General features: G+C 44.5%; 1 protein-coding gene across 1 annotated transcript; it reads left to right on the top strand.

Annotated features, from left to right (window-relative positions):
* The first annotated feature begins 3,180 nt into the window (after positions 1-3,180).
* LOC147893921 (uncharacterized) lies at positions 3,181-8,447 on the top strand. Its single transcript, XM_087386390.1, has 3 exons — positions 3,181-3,309; positions 3,391-3,481; positions 8,311-8,447. The coding sequence occupies exons 1-3, from the start codon at positions 3,187-3,189 to the stop codon at positions 8,445-8,447; spliced, it is 351 nt and encodes a 116-aa protein (XP_087242516.1). The 5' UTR covers positions 3,181-3,186.
* Positions 8,448-20,447: the final 12,000 nt, after the last annotated feature.

The raw sequence follows: 20,447 nt of genomic DNA, 5'->3' as shown, positions 1-20,447 counted from the left end.
AGTTTCCGCATAAGCTTATGTGGAAATAGAGAATGAGAGAAGCTTATGCTTCTCTCATTCTCTTTTTCCGCATAAGCTCTTTCTCTTTTTCCGCATAAGCATAAGCTCCTTCTCTATTTCCGCATGAGCATAAGCATGAGCTTATGCTCATGCTTATGCTCATGCATGAGCATGAGCTTATGCTCATGCTTATGCTCATGCATGAGCATGAGCTTATGCTCATGCTTATGCTCATGAGCTTATACTTAAGTTTCCGCATGAGCTTATGCGGAAATAGAGAATGAGAGAAGCTTATGCTCATGCTCATGCATAAGCATGAGCTTATGCTTCTCTCATTCTCTTTTTCCACATAAGCTCCTTCTCTTTTTCCGCTTGAGCATAAGCTCCTTCTCTTTTTCCGCATGAGCATAAGCATGAGCTTATGCTTAAGCATAAGCATAAGCTCATGCTTATGCTCATGCATGAGCATGAGCTTATGCGTAAGTTTCCGCATAAGCTTATGCGGAAATAGAGAATGAGAGAAGCTTATGCTTCTCTCATTCTCTTTTTCCGCATAAGCTTCTTCTCTTTTTCCGCATAAGCTCCTTCTCTATTTCCGCATGAGCATAAGCTCCTTCTCTTTTTCCGCATGAGCTTATGCGTAAGTTTTCGCATAAGCTCCTTCTCTTTTTCCGCATAAGCTCCTTCTCTATTTCCGCATGAGCATAAGCTCCTTCTCTTTTTCCGCATGAGCATAAGCATGAGCTTATGCTTATGCTTATGCTTATGCTCATGCATGAGCATGAGCTTATGCTGCTTATGCTTAAGTTTCCGCATAAGCTCCTTCTCTTTTTCCGCATGAGCATAAGCTCCTTCTCTTTTTCCGCATGAGCATAAGCTCATGCTTATGCTCATGCATGAGCATAAGCATAAGCTGAGCTTATGTGTAAGTTTCCGCATAAGCTTATGCGGAAATAGAGAATGAGAGAAGCTTATGCTTCTCTCATTCTCTTTTTCCGCATAAGCTCCTTCTCTATTTCCGCATGAGCATAAGCTCCTTCTCTTTTTCCGCATGAAAGCATGAGCTTATGCTTATGCTTATGCTAGCATAAGCTCATGCTTATGCTCATGCATGAGCATGAGCTTATGCTTAAGTTTCCGCATAAGCTCCTTCTCTTTTTATGCATAAGCTCCTTCTCTTTTTCCGCATAATCTCCTCCTTCTCTTTTTATGCATAAGCTCCTTCTCTATTTCCGCATAAGAAGCTTATGCGGAAATAGAGAATGAGAGAAGCTTATGCGGAAATAGAGAACGAGAGAAGCTTATGCAGAAATAGAGAATGAAATAAGCTTTTGCGTGAGCATATGCGGAAACATGAGCATAAGCTCATGCTCACCCATGAGCATAAGCATAAGCTCATGCGGAAAAAGAGAAGGAGCTTATGCGGAAATAGAGAATGAGTTTCTGCATAAGCTTCTCTCCTTCTCTTTTTCTGCATAAGCTCCTTCTCTTTTTTCGCATGAGCATAAGCATGCTGAAACTCATTCTCTAGTTTATGCATAAGCTCCTTCTCTATTTCCAATGCCTATGCTTAAGCATAAGCTCATGCTTATGCTCATGCATGAGCATGAGCTTATGCTTAAGTTTCCGCATAAGCTCATGCTTATGCGTGAGCTTATGCGGAAATAGAGAATGAGAGGAGCATAAGCTCATTCTCTATTTCCCCCTTCTCTCATTTCCCCCTTCTCTCGTTCTCTATTTTCCCTCATCTCTTTCCCCTTCTCTATTTCCCCCTTCTCTATTTCCCCCTTCTCTCATTCTCTATTTCCTCATTCTCATTCTTTTCTTTCCTTTACATCTTCTTTCCCTCTTATCTTTCCCTCTTCTTTCCCTCTTTCCTTTCCCTCTTCTTTCCTTTCCCTCTTCTTTCTTCTTGCCTATGCCTATGCCTATGAGAATGCTCATGTTTGTTTTTTGTTTTCTGTTTTCGTGTTTGTGTCTATGTTAGACATGGGATCACGTCGCTCATCCGACGAGTACGGACAGCCTCGCAGGAGGAGAGCTCACGATCTATATGCTCCAGAGGACTTTGATTCCTCTCAGGCGACTACCCCGAGGACTACCCTTGGTCCGACTCCTCTCGGTCCTAGCACTGTGACTACCCCTGGTCCGACCCCTCTTCCACGTAGCACTACGACTACCCCTCAGGGGACTCCTTTGCTAGCCGCGCATGGCTTTGTCGGGACTCCCGACGAGTTTGTAGCGCAGATGAGCGATGAAGAGGCAGCGAGATTCTTCTCTCTGCTCTCTCAGAGGACCTCCGCAATTCCTTCCCTACACTGACGGGTGGACGTACTGCCCAGCCATCCCCTCGCGCCCCTTCGACCACGGGATCATCACCTACGCATGCCTCCCGCAAGGGAAGGAAGAGTAGGATGGGCGGCTCATGTTGTGCTGACTCAGGAGATGTAGACGAGTCAGCACACTCACGCTCCTTTAGGTCTCCACTTGGTCCGAAGACACAGTATCAATCAGGTCCCTTTCCCTCTCCTACTCCCACAGCTACTCCTTGATCCGGAAGCAGTCGCGCAGCTTCCACTTCTTCAGACTCTGCTACCGTCAGTCCCCCTTACTCATCAGGGGATCTCTCCTATCAAATCACATCTGCCGGAGAGATAATAGAAGACAAAAAGGGCAAAGCAGTGATGGCCGCCATGAGGAGGTTGATGAGTCATCACTTCAAGAGCGGCATAAATATCGATTGGCGGTATCAAGATGCCCAAAAGAAGCAGGCGGTGATCGATGAGTTAAAACAAAGATACCCTAATCCGCCAAATGTGGAGTTTAATAACAATTATATGCTCGAGCGCATGGGTTTGGTCCTAAAGCATCGCAGATCAACCTTGCGTACTTCCATTACAAAGGGGATGGCTAAACCCAGCTGGGCAGACAAAGCTGATTGGAAGTACTTCAAGTAGCAACATAGGGACCATCCCGAAATGTTTGAGGGTCAGAGGAGGGCTGCGAAGAGACGGTTGGACGTCGTAGGTACTTCGCACTTTGGTGCAGGCGGACGGTATGCGTTCGAGGCAACCGTGGTAAGTCTACTTCTTCCCATTTAATGTATTGTTCTATTTGTTTTCCTTACATATTACATGCACTTTAGCTAACTCTAACTCTCGTAAATTGGATCCACAGCAAGCTGCGATGGGTCGTCTTCCTACGGATGCAGAGACACGGCGCGCATTTCGGATAGGAACAAAGCCGTGGTTCATTGAGCAAGAGGCAATGGGAGCGACAGTCGATTGGGCTGAGGTGGCTGCTCGCACGGTATAAGTTTACTCCTACTTGTAATCTCACTTTTTAATATAAGTTCCAATCTAATTTTCGATTTATATGGTTCACTCTTAGGGTCAAAGCTCAAGCGTCCCATCATCAGAGACGAGCGATCAACAGGGGCAAGGATCAGACGCAGGTGCCGAGGACGAGGGAGAAGACGCAGGTGTCGGGGACGAGGGAGAAGACGCAGGGGACGAGGACCAAGGAACAGGCCAACAAGACGATTCGGATTCGGATTCGGATGAGTAGTGGTAGTAGCATTTTGTATATCCGCTCGTTTGAGCAATTTTGTATCACCCTTTCACAGGGTAATTTTGTTACAAACACAATTGTATATGTATATGCATTTCTTCCTCATCATTCACAAGAACAATTTTGTATCACCCTGCAAGCGAGGGAAATTTTGTTATAAAAAACTTTCTTTTGTAATTACAAAAACAAAAAGGATTAGTGGGGCTAAACAGGGCCAAAAGAAAGCCCTGTTTAGCCCCACTAACCCTTTTTTTTTACTTCTGTTAATCGTCGCTATATAGCGACGTTTACCAGTGTCGCTATATAGCGACGATTAACAGTGTCACTATATAGCGACGTTTGTCATCGTCGCTATATAGCGACGATTAACAGCGTCGCTATATAGCGATGGTTTATAGTGACGCTCCTTTTCCGACGATTTTAACGACTTTTATAGCGACCTTTGCGCCCGTGAAAAAAAAAAATTTTAATGTAAAAAGCATCGATATTTCCGTCGAAAAATGGCCTATGCCTTGTAGTGTCTTTTCCCCACTCACATGTCACTTGATTGGCTACAACTGGCTCTACGTAAAGCCGAATGCGATGGAGAGACAATAAACAAGCACGAGCGAGGGTTATCATTTGGATGTATGGTGCATGTAAGTTTCTTACCTCTTGATGTAATTAAGTAATTATTTGTGGCAATATACGCTATAAAATAGATGCATCTTCATTGTTATAATGATGCTCTTTTATAGTACAAAAAGTACAGTGCATTATAGTCATATGGACGACTTTTTCACATGGAATGCATCGATTCAAAGAGAGTCACATATGATTGTGGAGTCATGGCTAACTTCACACAAGATAGCCGAGCAAGCGCTTCGGATACCAATCTTCTCTCCTCACAGTTGGATTATTGTGGAACCATACGCGACATCTATGAAGTTGATTTCAGACGATTTAGTATTTTCATTCTTGATATAAAATGGTTTAGAACTATTTACAATGGTCCCCATGCGACAGTGAGAAAAGATAGTAGTGGTTTCTTTGCAATAGATTTGACCAAACATTGGATCAATGAAAGTGATACTTTTGTTCTTCCCAAGCACTATGAGCAGGTGCATACTAATGATTTAATTACTCGGGGGGGTCACTATGTATAAACCCTCAATATCACGTGCGTTCAAGGCCTATTTGTAAAATCCCTTATCTGTAATAAAATGTACCCTTTTTCTATATAAATCTGTAAATTTTTCCCAAAATCAATTTCAAAACTCCCTTATGTAAATTAATTTCTGTAAAATTTAGATATTAAAAATATCCTTCTGTTGAACTCACGTGATAGGGTTACATATGATGACTGACCCCCCCCAGTTTAATCAATCGAAGCTTTCATTTTTAAAGATCCATTGATACATGTGCTTGAGCATAATTTCATATATAGAATTGACGACATTTGGCACCCATCTTCAATATAGGTGGTTTTTCATCCGGATCGTTCTGATCCAAGATGGTGGTACGTGATCCAAGTTGCACCACGAAGTAAGCAAATTTTTAAAGATAGAGATGTGGATATGGAGATGCCACTACCAATATCCAATTGATCTCGATGAATCTAGCGAAGAAGATGAAGATCACAATATGGGCCAAGAGGAAGATGCGCATAATGACATCACGCGGGAGGAAGATGGAGATCACGATATTGAGGAAGAAGACAATGATCATCAAGAATCACCACACTTTATTGAAGAAGATGATCAAGTACTTTTAGGTGAACGTACGATGCTAGAGTACGATGATGATATAGGAGATCAACTCGGTATAGAGTTGGAGATAGACTTGTTTGGCGCCTTAGACTTGGCTCAAGATGAAACAGTTAATGTAAATGCTCTTAATTGATTTTTTTCATCTCAAACTTGGACATGAATATATGAGCTTCAAAGGCTTGATGTACATGCTCTCATATTTTTATTCTCTATGAGATCAAACATGTATGAAAATTTAAAAAAAATTATCATTGGAAAAAACTAACTTTTAAGGCCTATATGAGTAAAGAAACCGCCCTGGAAAACGTCGCTATAAAATAGTATCTCAGTGTCGCTATATAGCGACACTCATAAGTCACTATATAGCAACTTTTGTGATAGTCACTATATAGCGACGCTTTACGAGACACGCTTTTCATACCGACGAATAGCGTCTTGCGCGTGCTAAACGTCGGTATGTAAACGTCGCAATAGGATCCATGTGTAGTAGTGATGACAACATATACATACAAAAACCAATGCAAAAGCAATTAACTAATTCATATACCAATCATAATGCATCACGTCAATACTCAACAATCATTACAAAAACAAAAGCGAAAGAAATTATGTAATCAATACAACAATCATTGCTATGTAATGATGACAACGAAAATCAAATTGTATGTACAAACACACAAAACACACACAACACAATTTCTTTAATTTAAACATATTTCAAATCAACGCACACCTGCAAACATGAAACTCCTAATAGATGATTATAGCGTGGACCCTACAAGCAATAGCACAAATCGTACAAGCAATCGAGGTTGAATTAAAGCATGCAAAATACAGGTACACCATAATTGGTCCAAGAAACCCTATCGAAGGAGGATAGGCTATAGAAGATGAAACAAGAAAATATATAACAACAATCACGGAACCAAGATGATCTAGATCAACAATTGTGTGATCACACATCTGGTTGGGAAGGTCTTCATGTCAAGGTGAATCCAACAGGCCGAAGTGAGCCATCATTCGGACAATAATTGGCTCTATTGACATCTATATACAATATATATGAATATATGATACTTTTGCATCTTTCATTCTTTTTCTTGGAAGAGAAGGTCTTTCATAAAGTTCTTTGATTTAAAATCAAATTTAACATGCCCTCCTTTATTGTGGTTGGTTCAATGGCCAAAGATATTTCCACCATTGACAAGTTTAATGGCAAGGTTGTTAAGTCTTGGAAAAGACAAATCAAATATTTGCTCATGTTCATACTAGGCTCCTAGTTCTAGTAAGTGGCAAAAAGATTCCAGATCATACAAGGAAAATGAAGTTGAGGATAATGAGAGAGCACAAGCAATCATTATGCTTCTCATTAACAAAATTCTCGTCCATCACATTAATAAGCTTGTAATGACTAAGCTTAAATGGGATGAGATGGAAAAAGTGATGATGCTAAAGGAAAAAACTTCAAAACTCTTTAAAAAGTGAGTTTTTTAGCCTTGAGTATACTAAAGGTGATCTTGGTATCGTTATGTCTTGCATTATATGGCTTATGGCCATATTGGCATCAATAAAAGTTGAATTCATGAGGAGAATGGAATTGTTATGCTTCTCAAGGGCATGGCTCAATCATACTTTGAATTATAATCTTGAAAAATGTACCCAAACCTATGCCTAAGGAGCTAAGAGCCTTCTCTTTTTAATGAGGCGAAGCGGAGCAAATCCCATGTTGCATCTACATTGAACATAATATTTCTAATGAAACATTGTACACTAAATCTACTACCTCTTTCAAATGTGTATGAGAAGCTAAATGCTTGAATGTGGAGAAATTGACCATTTTAGTAGAGGGTGTACCACTAAAAAGAAAGAAGGGAACTTCACCTCATCTTCTTTAGATGACTTCTCTACTCTTTTGTATGTATTATTACCAAACCTCCTTAATTATACAAAACCTTGTAATAAGTGTATTGATCAAGGCTTCTCCGACCTTATCTATCACTTGATTAAGGTCTATCACTTGATGATAGCACAATACTCCTCTCATTTTATATTAGATTTGATCGTCTAGAAGAATGGACAAGACTTGGTAACCTATATACTCATGGGAGCTTTCACTTAAAGATTATTAAAGAAAGATGAGCCACTCTGCCCCCTTAGAGAATGAAGTAAAGTATTGGATTATTAAATGAGTTCCCCGGCGAAATGTGATGGCTGAAGACTTTAAATTTAGAAGCGCATTGGTTGTAAACCCACAACTTAATGTGAAAGGTACCGCATCCGAGCTGATGTCTTCAAAAGCGCATTGTGGAAATTGAGAGTGTTCTCCGAGCTATAGGGTTAATGCTATGTAGTGAACCCGCGAGCTGAAGACTTTAACTGTAGGTCAAAAGATTTGTCCGAGCAGCACAGAGTTCTCTCTTCTTAGAATGTTTTTTCCTACAACGAATGCCAGAATTGATTTTTGGTGATTCAAACAGAAGCCACGTGAAACCGTCAATTATTTTTTAGGACGTCAGACTCTCTTTCAGTCCTTAAGAAAACTACATCTTACCCGCTGCAGATTATGAGCATCCGAAATCGATCGGGTTACGGATACGTACTACGCAGGTTCTACTCAGGAACTTACGTTTGGAAGCACTGTCTCCCTCAACGCAAGCAGTGAGACGACGACGGCCACGTGGAAAGCATAAGAAATGGTACAAAATATCAAAATATGCTGCCTCAAGCGCACGTATATTGTTGCGCGCTTGCAAGCATTAGTAAGAGAAGCATGTGCCATAAGCTAGGGGCTCACATAACAAAGATGAAAGCTTGGCAGCAAGTGCATGATGGACACGCTCGCCAATAAACTGGAAAGACTGTAATAGAAAATATTACAGGCGATGATGGAAAATAAATTCGGAGGAGGAGAATCAGATGATACGAGAGTATAAATTGTTTGGCTAAAAAACAAGACAAAATTATGTGGATACTACGGAAGACTTTTTGACAGAATGCATCCTGGACAGTGGGTGCCGTGTGGATTCTACGAAAGACTTTTTGACAGAAAACATCGGAAATACGTGCTTGCCACCAAAGATACTTGATACGACTGGAATCACGTTAGATGCGCTTATAGCTATTGTATAAACTCGGCGTCGGTAAGCCGGTAAGCCTGCATTGGGCTTATCGTCCTTCTTGACTATTTTTGCGTCACAGTATATGATGCGCATTGCGCAGAAGTCGAGAATTTTCTCGTCTGCCGGCCCCTGCATCATTTCTAACGCACGCTGTCGCTGACTTGAGCTCCAGACTATGCTCACATTCAAACTTCAATCTATTTGCCTCGTTGTCCACTCCGCCTGCTTCGAGCCTCAAAGATCTCGTCGACTTCCCCTTCCCACTTGACTTCGTGACTCAAACTTTTGTTGTTTCACCTGGATGCGCTCGGTTTGTGATGACCTATTTCCAATGTTAGGTGTCTTTTTTCCCGGGTCAACGTGCGCAGCTCCCGTCGGTTTCCTCGCCTGCCTGCAGCCTCAACGGAATCGCCCATTTCCTTAGGTCGGACCGCCGTGTCCTGTAGTTGGAAGATCGAATTCGCCCATGGACCCCTTCAGGCTTCCACATTCAAAAAGCCTCGCTGCTTGCTTCTTGTCTTGGGACAGAACGCTCGGAAGAGTCTAGACTCCTCCAGCGCCTTTAGTATTTGAGAAGTGGTTGAGCTACTTGAAAAAGAGGCTTTCCTTTACTCGAGCCGCTTCCTACGTAAACCCTAGTTTAGTGGTTTGTTTTTCCCATGAGCGTCTGTGAAACAATGTTCCACCCATGTATCTTTATGCAAGCCCATGGCAAGAGCAAAGAGAAGGAGGGAAGCAGGCATCTTGCTCCAGCGCCGATGGAGGCTGACAAGATGGACTATCATCCTAGTATGCACAAGGGTAGCGATGTCTGCAGAAACTGGCTCGGATTGATAACGAGAAGAGATGGAAACGATATGGGTCATGACCCTATCGATATCCCCAGTACTTCCGGTGAGGCTGAGGAGACATCCAAATCCCAAGACGAGGCTGATTCCACGTGTTTTTCCGATAACGGCGGTATCTTGACGTGCCTCCAGCTGAATTCGGGCAGCCATTGTTCGCCAGTTCAAGCTGACAAGCCGCTAGAGCAAGATCGATCGAGCACTGCCTGCACCGAAATCTCGCTCCACCGATTGTCTGATGTTAACCGATCGCTGCCGGACCTAATAGAAAGTCTGGACTCGGCTCTAGCTTCTTTTTCTGCAGGCCCCACAGACATCGATACAAGAAGTACTAAGCAGGATGATGATGGACAATCTAGGACCCACAACAAGTTGAAGGATCCATCGAGGGAACGTGCATTCCTTGATGGCGAGACTACTAAACGGCAACAGCGGTTACCTCTGGATAGCTTGGGGTCGGGAAGCTCAAAATCCATCCAAACTCGACCTTTGAAACCGTTGCAATGCTGTAATTACGTTTACGGCAAGCAGGGAGCAAGCTCCGAGGCACAGAAACTTGCCAGCTCGAAAGTGGAATTCGCCAAGTCTGGAGTTGTTGCCCTGAATTCGAATTGGAAGTTAGGTCGGCGACCGTTCCCAGCATTCGAGTTGAGGTGCACTCTCAGCCCGGAGAGATTGGAAGAATATGCATCTCAATCTAGCATTCCTTGTCCAGCTCCTCCAAAGGCCGGAGCGACGCCTCTCTCTCTAAGTCTCTATGTGAACGATACTCTCGATCTCCAGATAAAGCAGATGAGCCCGAAAAGGCTATGTACAGAGTCGCGGTCGGGCCCTTGGAAGCGATGTCATTCAGTGATCGATCTGAACGACGATGATCGGGGGGGAACTGCGGCACCAGCGCCGAGGAGGTGGAGCTGCAGGGAGATAGTGAATACGAGGGTAGAGCTAAGGGCGTCATCAACGGAGGTAAGAATGCGGGAGACGCCAGCCGGGAGGGAGGAGGAGGAGGAGGAAGGGGAGCTGTCGTTAGAGCTGGGGCTGAACGGGATGAGAAGGGATGATATAATTGCGAAACAGGAAGGGAGGAGGAAGGAGGAGGAGGAGGAGGAGGAGGCGAAGAAGAAGGAGGAGGAGGGGTCGGCGGAGCTGCTGGACGTGCTACTGAGGTGCGCGACGGCTGTTAGTACGGAGGAGAAGAAGAAGGTGACGGGGCTATTGAGGGAGGTGTATGGGAGGGCGACGTTGTATGGGGATTCGATGCAAAGGTTGGCGGTGTATTTTGCGGAGGGGATGGTGGCGAGGTTGGTGAGGAAGCAGGATTCATTGTTGTTTTCAAAGTTGATGGCGAAGGCAGAAGCGGAGGAGCTACTTGAGGCCTTCACAACACTCAACAGAGCAACGCCGCTGGTTCAATTTGCTCACTTCACAGCCAACCAAGCCATCCTCGAAGCCGCCCAGGGCGTCTCCTCCCTTCATATCATCGACATGAACATTCAACATGGTTGTCAATGGCCTTCTCTTTTTGCCTCCCTCGCCAAACGCCCTGGCGGACCTCCTTCCAGTCTTCGTATCACTGCCTTTGGCCCTGACCTCCGCCTCCTCATCGCCACCGGCACCCGCCTCCGTCGCTTCGCCTCCTCCTCCGGCCTCCGCCTCCACTTCCTCCCCCTCCTCTCCCTTGGCTCCCCTGACTCTGACTCCTCCGCCCTCGAACGCTCCCCCCCTTCCCTCCCCCACGAAACCATCGTCGTCAACTCCGTCTCCCACCTCCACCGCCTCCTCACCGGCGGCTCCCAGTCCGTCTCCCGCTTCGCCCGCGCCGCCCGCCGCGCCGGTGCTTCCCTCATCACCGTCGTCGAGACCGAGGCCTATCATAATAGCCCCACCTTTGTTGGGCGATTCATGGAGGCTCTCCATTACTATGCTGCTGTCTTCGACGCCCTCGACGCCAGCCTCCCCAAGCGCAGCCCCGAGCGCGTCCGCCTCGAGCAGCTCTACTTCGCCAAGCAGATCAAGAATATCCTCGCCTGCGATGGTGCCGACCGCCTGCAGCGCCACGAACCCGCCGCCCTCTGGCGCAGCCGCCTCGTTGCGGCCGGCCTTCGCCAGGGTCGGTTCAGCTCCTCCGCCATCAGTCAGGCAAGGCTTCTCTTGCAAGTGCGCCATTGCCAGGGATATTGTCTCTCCGAGCAACCGGGCGGCTTCCTTTCGATAGCATGGCACGACAAAAACCTTCTTACGGCTTCCACTTGGTTCTGATGAGACCTGCAAACATACAGATATTTTTAGGAGTTTTTGATAATTTTAAGACTCCTTATTATGGAGCTTCTTATAAGTATTTACGTTTGCAAAAAGTGTGACACACTAGTCGAAAATTTAGGAATGGTGTACCTTTAGAATCACGAGTAGCATGACCCGTCTACGACGAGTTAAAGACCCGTTCCGCTGGGTCTCAAAGTGAGATCTTAAAATGTTTGTAATTTCTAGCAATAGAATTTCAAGTTTCAAAATCCTCCACCATAGGCACCACTTGGCTTGGCTCTATGCTCAGTTTTACTGAACTATTCAGTTAGAAGAGCGACCATGTGATGATGGAGAGGCAAAGCATTCGCACAACCCCCACCCCCCTTCTTGCACACACACAAATGCTCTCTCTCTCTCTCTCTCTCTTCCTTTGATTGTGTCCCTCATGATGCACACACACATGGACTAAACTCTCTCTCTCTATATATATATATATATATATATCTCCATTGCAAGTTTGCTAGAATTCTCGGTCAAAGCAAGCAACATCTCAGTTTGTCAAAGGAAAATAAGAGTTCTATGTTGGCAATAATCCATGCACTGTCTTAGAACATAATAACGATTAACGCAAAAGGAATGATAACCAAAAAGAGAAATAGCAATTCTAGGTTTCTCAACTCGATGGAGCCCATAGCAATATAATAAGACAACCGTTAGGCTGCTAGGCTACCTAATAAAAGCATCGCATCAATGCTCTACTCGAGTAGGAATAGTGGCTCAAATAGAGAAAGGTCAAGTGGATGATTTAAGAATGTATGGAAGGTCCCCTCATGAAACATGAAAAGACTATAACATCCAAAGATCTTAAGAGCTAAGTATGAACTATATATAGCCTATGTTATCCCTCAAAAGTGCTCATAAGTGACCTAATGTTTTGGGGATGTGCAATACCTCGAGCTACATGTAGCTTCACTCTAAAGAGTACCCACACTACATCACGCCTAGAGTACTCACATTCTTACAACATTCTCTTTGTTGCATTGTGTCTCTCCATCTTCGCTTGTTACAACTCAAAATGCTTAAGGATTCTCCGAGTAGTGAACTTGCACATTGATGTGGGCCGTTAGAGAGGGAAAGCTAGCATCCTTCCCTCTAGCACCCTTCATTAGAAGAAGCTTCTCTTGCATTGATGTGCTCCTTGGAAGCAAACATGTGCAACGGATAATAAAAATGCCCAAGTCACCATAAGCGATGCTCGCGCAACAGAATGAAGTGGAAAGCTTCAATTATGAGAGATCTAGGCACGAATTCTAGGATTTCGATTGAGATTCAAGGGTGAAAGCCCATAGGAGAAGACTATGGTGAGAGAGCATGGCAATGGTAGTGGCAAACACAACAAGACAAAGCACCCATAGACGCGCGCACAGACGCGTTTCATGAACTAAATAAAAAACTTACGGGCGCGTCTATTTGCGCATCGAGAGACCCGCGTCTAATTGCGCGTCTATATATCAGACTTACGCGCGTATAGACGCGCTCATACACGCGTAAATAGATGCGTGTATAAACGCTTTGATAGATGCACGTATAGACGCAAGTCGAACAGACAGACGCGAATATAAACGCGTTTTTAAACGCACTGATAGACGCGCCTTTCAGAATACTGTGTATGTTGTGTATGCTATATAGTTACAAGAATCCCATATCCGTGGACATTCTGTAATTCAATTCTTACAGCCAACCGCATTTTAATTACAATTCCAAATAAAATATTACAACTCCAAAACGCAATAAAATTGAAAGCTCGAAAAGTGCTTGTATATACATATAGCACGAAGCTAAGCCACGTCATGTGGCTCCAAGTACAAAAAATAAGGAAGCTAAGCCATGTCATGTGGCTTCAAGTACAAAAAATAAGAGGAGTCTATATACAAGAGGCACGAAGCCAAGCCAATGGCTTTAAGTACAAAAAAGAATAGTAGCACTACTTCTACGACTAATCCTCGCTGCCTTCCACGCTCCCTTCTGCGCTGCCTTCTGCATTGCCTTCTGCACCTCCTTCCTCGTCTTCCTCGTCGTCTTGTGCAGGGGCGCCCTGTAAACAAGGGACAACATATATCAATGTATGAAAAATCAAATCTTTACTTATAATTTTGGCATTATTTAATTACTTTCAAATACCTAGGGGGCCTGTCCAGTAGCTCGGGTATACTGCTCCTCAGTAATCAACCCGTCATCATAGAAGTGCCTCCATGTATCTCCTCTGCGATGGTGGCGGTGGTAGGCTGTCTCCACTGGAGTAGGGTATCTGCCCACGATCTCAAGCTGCATGACCGCGATACACTTTGTGGAGGGATTAGTACAAAGAAACAACCAACCTCCTAATAAACTACATAAGCAATATAATTTGAGATCGATACTTACAAATTGGGCCTCCCATGAGTCAACACCCCCTGCTCCAAAATGCGCGCTCCCATACTCCATCTGGATCCTCCGTGCCTCCACGTGCTGCAAACTGGGCTCCTCCCTCGCTGACTTCATTGCCTTCTTCCACTCACGCTTCTGAGCGGTGTGGGATGGGCCCCTTGGAGGTTGACCTGCCTCAAGTCTGGCAAGCTCCGCTAGTGCCTGCCTCTTAAGGGAAGATCTTTTATTGCTAAGTATCATAACAATCTTTGACTTCCCCCATTTATTTGTGAACTGGCGATTGGGGGGGTTAGGATACCTAGAGCGAACAGTAGCGAGGGTCTCATCAGCCAACCTCTTTGGGTGGTCTTTATAGTGGATAAAGCAATCTCTGTAATTGTTAGCAATTATAGAGTGCATGAAGGCCATTATGTCCTTCCCCCGCGCATCCATCAAGATGCCTCCTGTCTGGGTGATGTCATAATAAATCGTACCATCACCCAGAGGCACGTCTAAATCATCTGAATCATCCTCCTCCTCACCGCCACATGGCCGAAAGCAGCACCCACCACCGCTCTCCCTGCTACTACGCCTGCTACCCTGTCGTGTCTAGCTCGTACGCTGGCCACTCGTAGCTAGGGACCGCGCGGGACTACGCTGACCACTCGTAGCTGGAGAACCGAGTCTCGACGGCTGGGGAGTACGTCGACGGCTCGCTGAGGCAGAAGGACCTCCTGAAGGCATGGGGGAAGGGGCATAAGACGGGATGGCAGAAGGGACATAAGACGGTACGGGGGAAGGGGCATAAGACGGTACGGGGGAAGGGGCATAAGACGGCTGTGCGGACTCCGCTGGGGTGATCTCAGGCGGTGTGGGGTGGCTCAGGGTCTGTAGTGCCGACTCCTGGGGAGTGTTAAGGGTACCCGTCATGTACCCGTATAACTCCGCAGGATTAGGAGGGTGCCCTAAAATATTATATAAATCCTTCCATATCGATTCACGCGGATCAGGTGAGCTAGAAGCACTTCCTCCCCACATGTTAAACTGGAAAAAAATAAACAAATCTATTACTTTGGGAGCTGAGAAGAAAGGGGAAAAAAAAAAAGAGGCTCTGTCAGAGCGCGTCTATAGACCCGTCTACTCTTCGCGTCTCTAAACGCGTCTAACAGAGCGTTTAACAATTCAAGTAACAGTGCGTCTAACAGTCCGTTCATCAATCCGTCTACCAGTGCGTTAAAAAGCGCATCTAAAATCGTGTCTAACAATTCGTTTAAAACTCCGTTTAACAGAGCGTCTGTTTGGGCGTCTATATCCGCGTCTGTGTGTGTCTGCAACAACCCAGACGCCCTGTAGATGCAAGTTTAGACGTGCCCTCAGACGCCTCTATACACGCACTCCGACAGTCGAGAATACTCAAAAGTGGAAAAGGACGTTTCGCCCGACAAAAGAACGTGTCGCTCATACCTAGATGCTGCGTTTCGTGGATGCGAAAAAGTACAAAACTGGAAAAAGCAAGCAAGAACAACTTCAAAAGGACTTACTTGGAAAAAGGTATGGAAGGATCTTTCTTTTCCAAACTTATTTCTTCTCCTTGTTCGTACTCCTCCTCTTCTTTAGGCTTGGAAGCAAGCTGTGTAGGTACGGTCCCTTTGTCTTGAGTGAAAGCTTGGAACTGTGTATGGGAGCTTCGAATCTATAGAAGTGCTAATAAAGAAGAAAGAAAGCCGCTCGCGAAGTTTAAGTAGTCAAAAGAAAAGCAAAGCGAGCGGCACGTCGAAAAGCAGGTTTAAAAGTCGCGGGTATAGTCGCGTGTATTAGCGCGTCTGTAGTCGCGTCTGAATACACAGAGTAGATGCGTTTATAAACGCATCTATTAGCGCGTCTATAGGCACGTTTAAATACACAGAGTAGATGGGCATTTAGACGCGCAATTAGACGCGGCGATAGACGCAACACAGAGTTTTTAAGTTAAGCATTTGAGGAAGAGCAAATTTGGTGGGTTGTTTGTTTGTAGGATGTCTCCGTCTTCAACAAGCAGCTCCAGTGAGGATGAATCCCTCCGTATCCACCATTGCGAAATGTGGTTGGAGCAAAAAATCAAATGTCTGTGTGATCGATGTCGAGGAAACATGTATCGTGCACGCAGGATTACGCTCAATCATATCTCAAAGTATGGAGAATGGGATGTGACCGTAAACAGGGTAAGGATTTGTAAGTTAAGGTTGATTGAGATACCTATGGGTGTTCATATGTTTGAGTTATAATGATCCCGTTTTAATTTGATACAGGATGCAGTGCCACACCCGCACATGTTACCCTATGCCCGTCGTGAGGAGGCGAAGCGTCGGCGATATGAGGTGGGATCTCCAGGAGGGACCGTTACGGATGCATGGAGTGATGGTGATAGTAGCCCTCCACCATTACCTCATGAAGCTGTGGAGGAGAAGGTGTTTGATGATATGGTGCGGGATTTATATGTCCATCAAGGGAGGGATAATAGCATGGAGCAGGATGATCTTTTTACCGCAGCATCGACTCCAGTGTTTGAGGGGTGCACATTCTCTGTTCTACGTGCCTCCCTTGAGTTACTAAACTTGCAAACCATCTATGGATGGAGCAATGCAAGTTTGAATGCATTACTCAAGTAAGCTTTAAAGTCGATTTTGCAAACATGGTGAATTATGCGCGTGGGTCAATTACTCGAATGCTTTTCCTCATTTATGGTCTTCACGTGCAGGCTATTGTGTAAAATGCTTCCAAGGGAGAATAAATTACCGACCTCAAGAGATATGGCAAGGCAACATGTGACCTCTCTTGGAGGATTAGATTACAAGCGCATCCATGCATGTGTCAACGATTGCGTTTTGTTTCGTGGACTACATAAGGATGCAAGAGAGTGTCCTACTTGTGGAGAGGCAAGATATAGAGCAGATCTCAAAACCTTGGACGTGCCTCGTAAGGTATTGCGACATTTTCCCATAATCCCTCGCATCCAACATATGTTCAAGTGCAAATCTATTGCAGAGCTCATGTCATGGCATTCCTCCCATCGATCAACCGATGGCAAGTGGAGAACTCCCGCGGACTCTCCTGCGTGGAAGCATATTGAAGACACATGGCCAAGCTTCAAGGAAGAACCTAGGAGCTTGAGACTTGGATTGGGTATGGACGGTGTGAACCCATTTGGTCTCAAAAGCACGTCTTACAGTGTATGGCCAGTGGTATTGGTGAATTACAATCTTCCACCCAATATGGCTATTAAGAAAGGACATGTCATGCTGTCCCTTCTAATTCCAGGGAAACATAAAGTCAAAAACCCTGATGTTTATTTGGAGCCTTTGATTGATGAGCTAGAGATACTTTGGAGAGGTATCGAGGTGCATGATGTGAGCAGGTCTCCCTCGTCACGAGACTTCAACTACAAAGCAGTCTTGATGTGGACGATGCATGACTTCCCAGGCTATGGCGAGTGTTCAGGTAAGCATTGCATTTTTTAATTATGAATAGGCAAGGACGTGGCACCCTAAACCCACCTTCCACTCTTAATTGCATCTATTGTTTCAGGTCTCACTACATCGGGTTACCATGCATGTCCTGTTTGTGGTCCTTCGCTAGTTGCCTCACGGGCAGACGCATTAAATAAGGTCATCTATGAGAATCACCATCGATTTCTCCCACCTGATCATCCTAGATATGTTGCCCCTTGGAATGAAGTCCTCCCACAATCACTCACTGCGGGAGATTGGATGAGAATTTGGGACGGTTCCACGACTCCTCCACCACTTGGCATGAGCCGGTAAGGATTTGTAACTATTGGCTGGAAGTAAAGATTGGCTATATTGGTTGAAAGTGAGGATTGCATGCTAACACTTTATTTTGTTTAGATACTCCATCTTTTATCGTTTACCATATTGGTCCCACCTCAAGATCAATCACCTGCTCGATCCCATGCATATCTTCAAGAATGTGGCATCTACCATTTGGGAGCATTTGAATGGGACACGAGATTCGGCACGCATAAGGGAGGATCTACGTACCACAGGGAGGATGCGTGAAGCTTGGCCTCAAGAGAGACCAAATGGGCGTGTTTTTTTACCTCGTGCACCGTGGATGTTATCAAAGCTAGAGATGGCGACGGTGAAGCGCGCTATTACTACAATTCGTACTCCCACTGGATGCATAAGGTGTTTGAAGGGAGCCTTTACAAAGAGCAAGAAAAGAGGTGTAGAGCAATTATATGGCTTGAAATCTCATGATTGGCACAAGATGCTCCAAGTAAGTATTTTATATGCATAATATCTTTTTCCTTTCAAATTTGTGAGTGAATAGCTATAAGCAACTAATCAACCACCTCCTCGCGGGTTCAGTTCATACTACCTACTAGCATTTCACGTAGTGCATCAAAGGACGTGAAAGATTGTATTTACAAGATGGGCGAGCTTGTGAGGTATGTGAGCTCAAAGGAAATAGATCCCACCACGCTTGAGAATGCTCGAGTTATGTCAGTGGAGGCAGTTTGTTTAGTGGAGGAGACATTTCCACGTTCTATTCTCACAAGCCAACTACATCTCATAGTACATTTGGTGGATGAGATTGCTATATGCGGTACTATACATGCACGATGGTTGTTCTTCCTCGAGCGCTTCATGAAGACCTTGAAGGGCTTCGTGAGACAAAATGCAAGACCCGAAGGTAGCATGGCCGAGGGTTGGTTGGTACAAGAGTCACTTGTATATATTTCTGAGTTTCTTGTTGATGTGGATAGCTCTCTCCCACGACTATGGAGAGATGATGAAGACCTAAGGATGACCTCTATTGTGCCTCAAGGAAAAGGACGCAACAAAGTAATAGACACGGAGTTGCGTAATAGTATCAATCTCTTTTGCGTGCTTAATAGTGATGTGATGAAAAGATGGGTGACAAGATACGAGGATGCAAAGGCAAGAAGACAAGAAGAAAGGGCCCTCTTTCATACACACCACGGATCTCGTGTGCCATACCCTCAGCGTCTAAGAGCACTTCCAAAGGATATTCATGTGGATTGGCTACTTGATGAAATGGAGAAAGCAGAGAAAGACGAGGGGATGCATATCACAATGGAAGAATGGGAGTATGCTAGGGGATGCATGAGCAAGGTCGGTATATAGAATGTTATGCATAAGTTAGTAGCTTTTTATAATTTAGATTGCTTATTTAATTGATTTTTTCTTGGTGTAGTGCACTATGTTCAATGCTATATGGTGTGAGGGCAAGCATTTTCGAACACAACGGATTGATGATAAGAGAAACACACAAGATTGCAGCGTCATTGCTAGCTTTGAGGGAGCCAATGGAGTCATGGATGATTATTGTGGCATAATCCAAGATATCATTATGCTTGACTTTCGACGCTTCTTTGTGTATGTTTTGGATGTAAAGTGGTTTAAGGACATGGTGGAAAGAGGCCCTAATGCAACAATCAAACGCCATGCAAGTGGCTTTGTAACTATTGACTCCACAAAGTTTTGGCAAAGTAGGAAGGACACACTAATACTACCGCAACAATGTGAACAGGTACTGTGCACACACATAAAAATACTCGCTTTTAAATATTTGATGCAAGAAAAGTAACATGATTGTATTTGTGTTTGAATTAGGTTGTCTATCAACCAATGGTGGATAATAATAGGTGGTGGCATGTCATACCTATTATGCCATGTTCCAAAGTGATGTATAGTACATTTACTAATATGGAGCATATGGAGGATGATCATGGCCATGGACGTGATGATGACCATGATACAAGAGAGGAGGATGATCATGAGATAGGAGATATAGATATTGAGGCCGGCATTACTCGTGAGGACGAGCCTACCATTGGAGATCTTGATTTCGATGAGCACATGAGTGGCACAAGTAGTAGTGGGTTGAATGTATTTGTAGATCTAAACACTTGTTTGGATTTTGAAGTAGATAGTTTGGCAAGGGTTGATCTCATTGAGGATGAGATTGAACCGTAGCCCCACAATTGATATTAGCAAAACTATTTTACATATTGTCTCATTCTCCTCATTTCCCTTAATTCTTGTATATGTGGGCTTGCAAAAAATTATGTGCTTTGGTAATCATGGGCAATGTTTGGAAAGCAATGATGTACACCAAAATCTCACTTTCTGTATTCTCTGGAGCGCGTCTATTTACGCATCTAAATGCGCGTTTGAGTCTCAGTGTAAACGCGCAAATAAACGCGCAAATACACGCGTAAATAAACACGCTAATAAACGGGATGGTAGACGGGCCCGTATTTTCTTTGGTCTAACGCGCAAATAAACGCGGGGATTGACGAGCATTTAGCCGCGCTAATAGACGCGCCCGTAATTTCTCTACTAGAACAACGCCTATAGACGCGCCTGCTATTTTGCGCGTCTACCAAGCGCGTCTATAGTTGCTTTGTGTTGTTGTGAAATGCCCACAAATCTGTCAAATGCTTTTATGAATCCTACCTGCATACATCATGCCCATACTACTATTGACCA

This window comes from Dipteris shenzhenensis, chromosome 15, assembly GCF_047967505.1.
Source record: "Dipteris shenzhenensis isolate YYH24624 ecotype China chromosome 15, Dip_SZ_1.0, whole genome shotgun sequence".
Taxonomy (NCBI): Eukaryota; Viridiplantae; Streptophyta; class Polypodiopsida; order Gleicheniales; family Dipteridaceae; genus Dipteris; species Dipteris shenzhenensis.
Note: the sequence above shows the minus strand (reverse complement) of the source record. Positions and strands in the feature narration are given on the sequence as shown.

Coding starts and splice junctions, on each gene's coding strand:
- LOC147893921 (XM_087386390.1), top strand. CDS start 3,187: ATGGGTCGTCTTCCTACGGATGCAGAGACACGGCGCGCATTTCGGATA. Junction 3,310..3,390: donor CTGAGGTGGCTGCTCGCACG/GTATAAGTTTAC, acceptor GTTCACTCTTAG/GGTCAAAGCTCAAGCGTCCC. Junction 3,482..8,310: donor GGACGAGGGAGAAGACGCAG/GTGTCGGGGACG, acceptor ACTTTTTGACAG/AATGCATCCTGGACAGTGGG.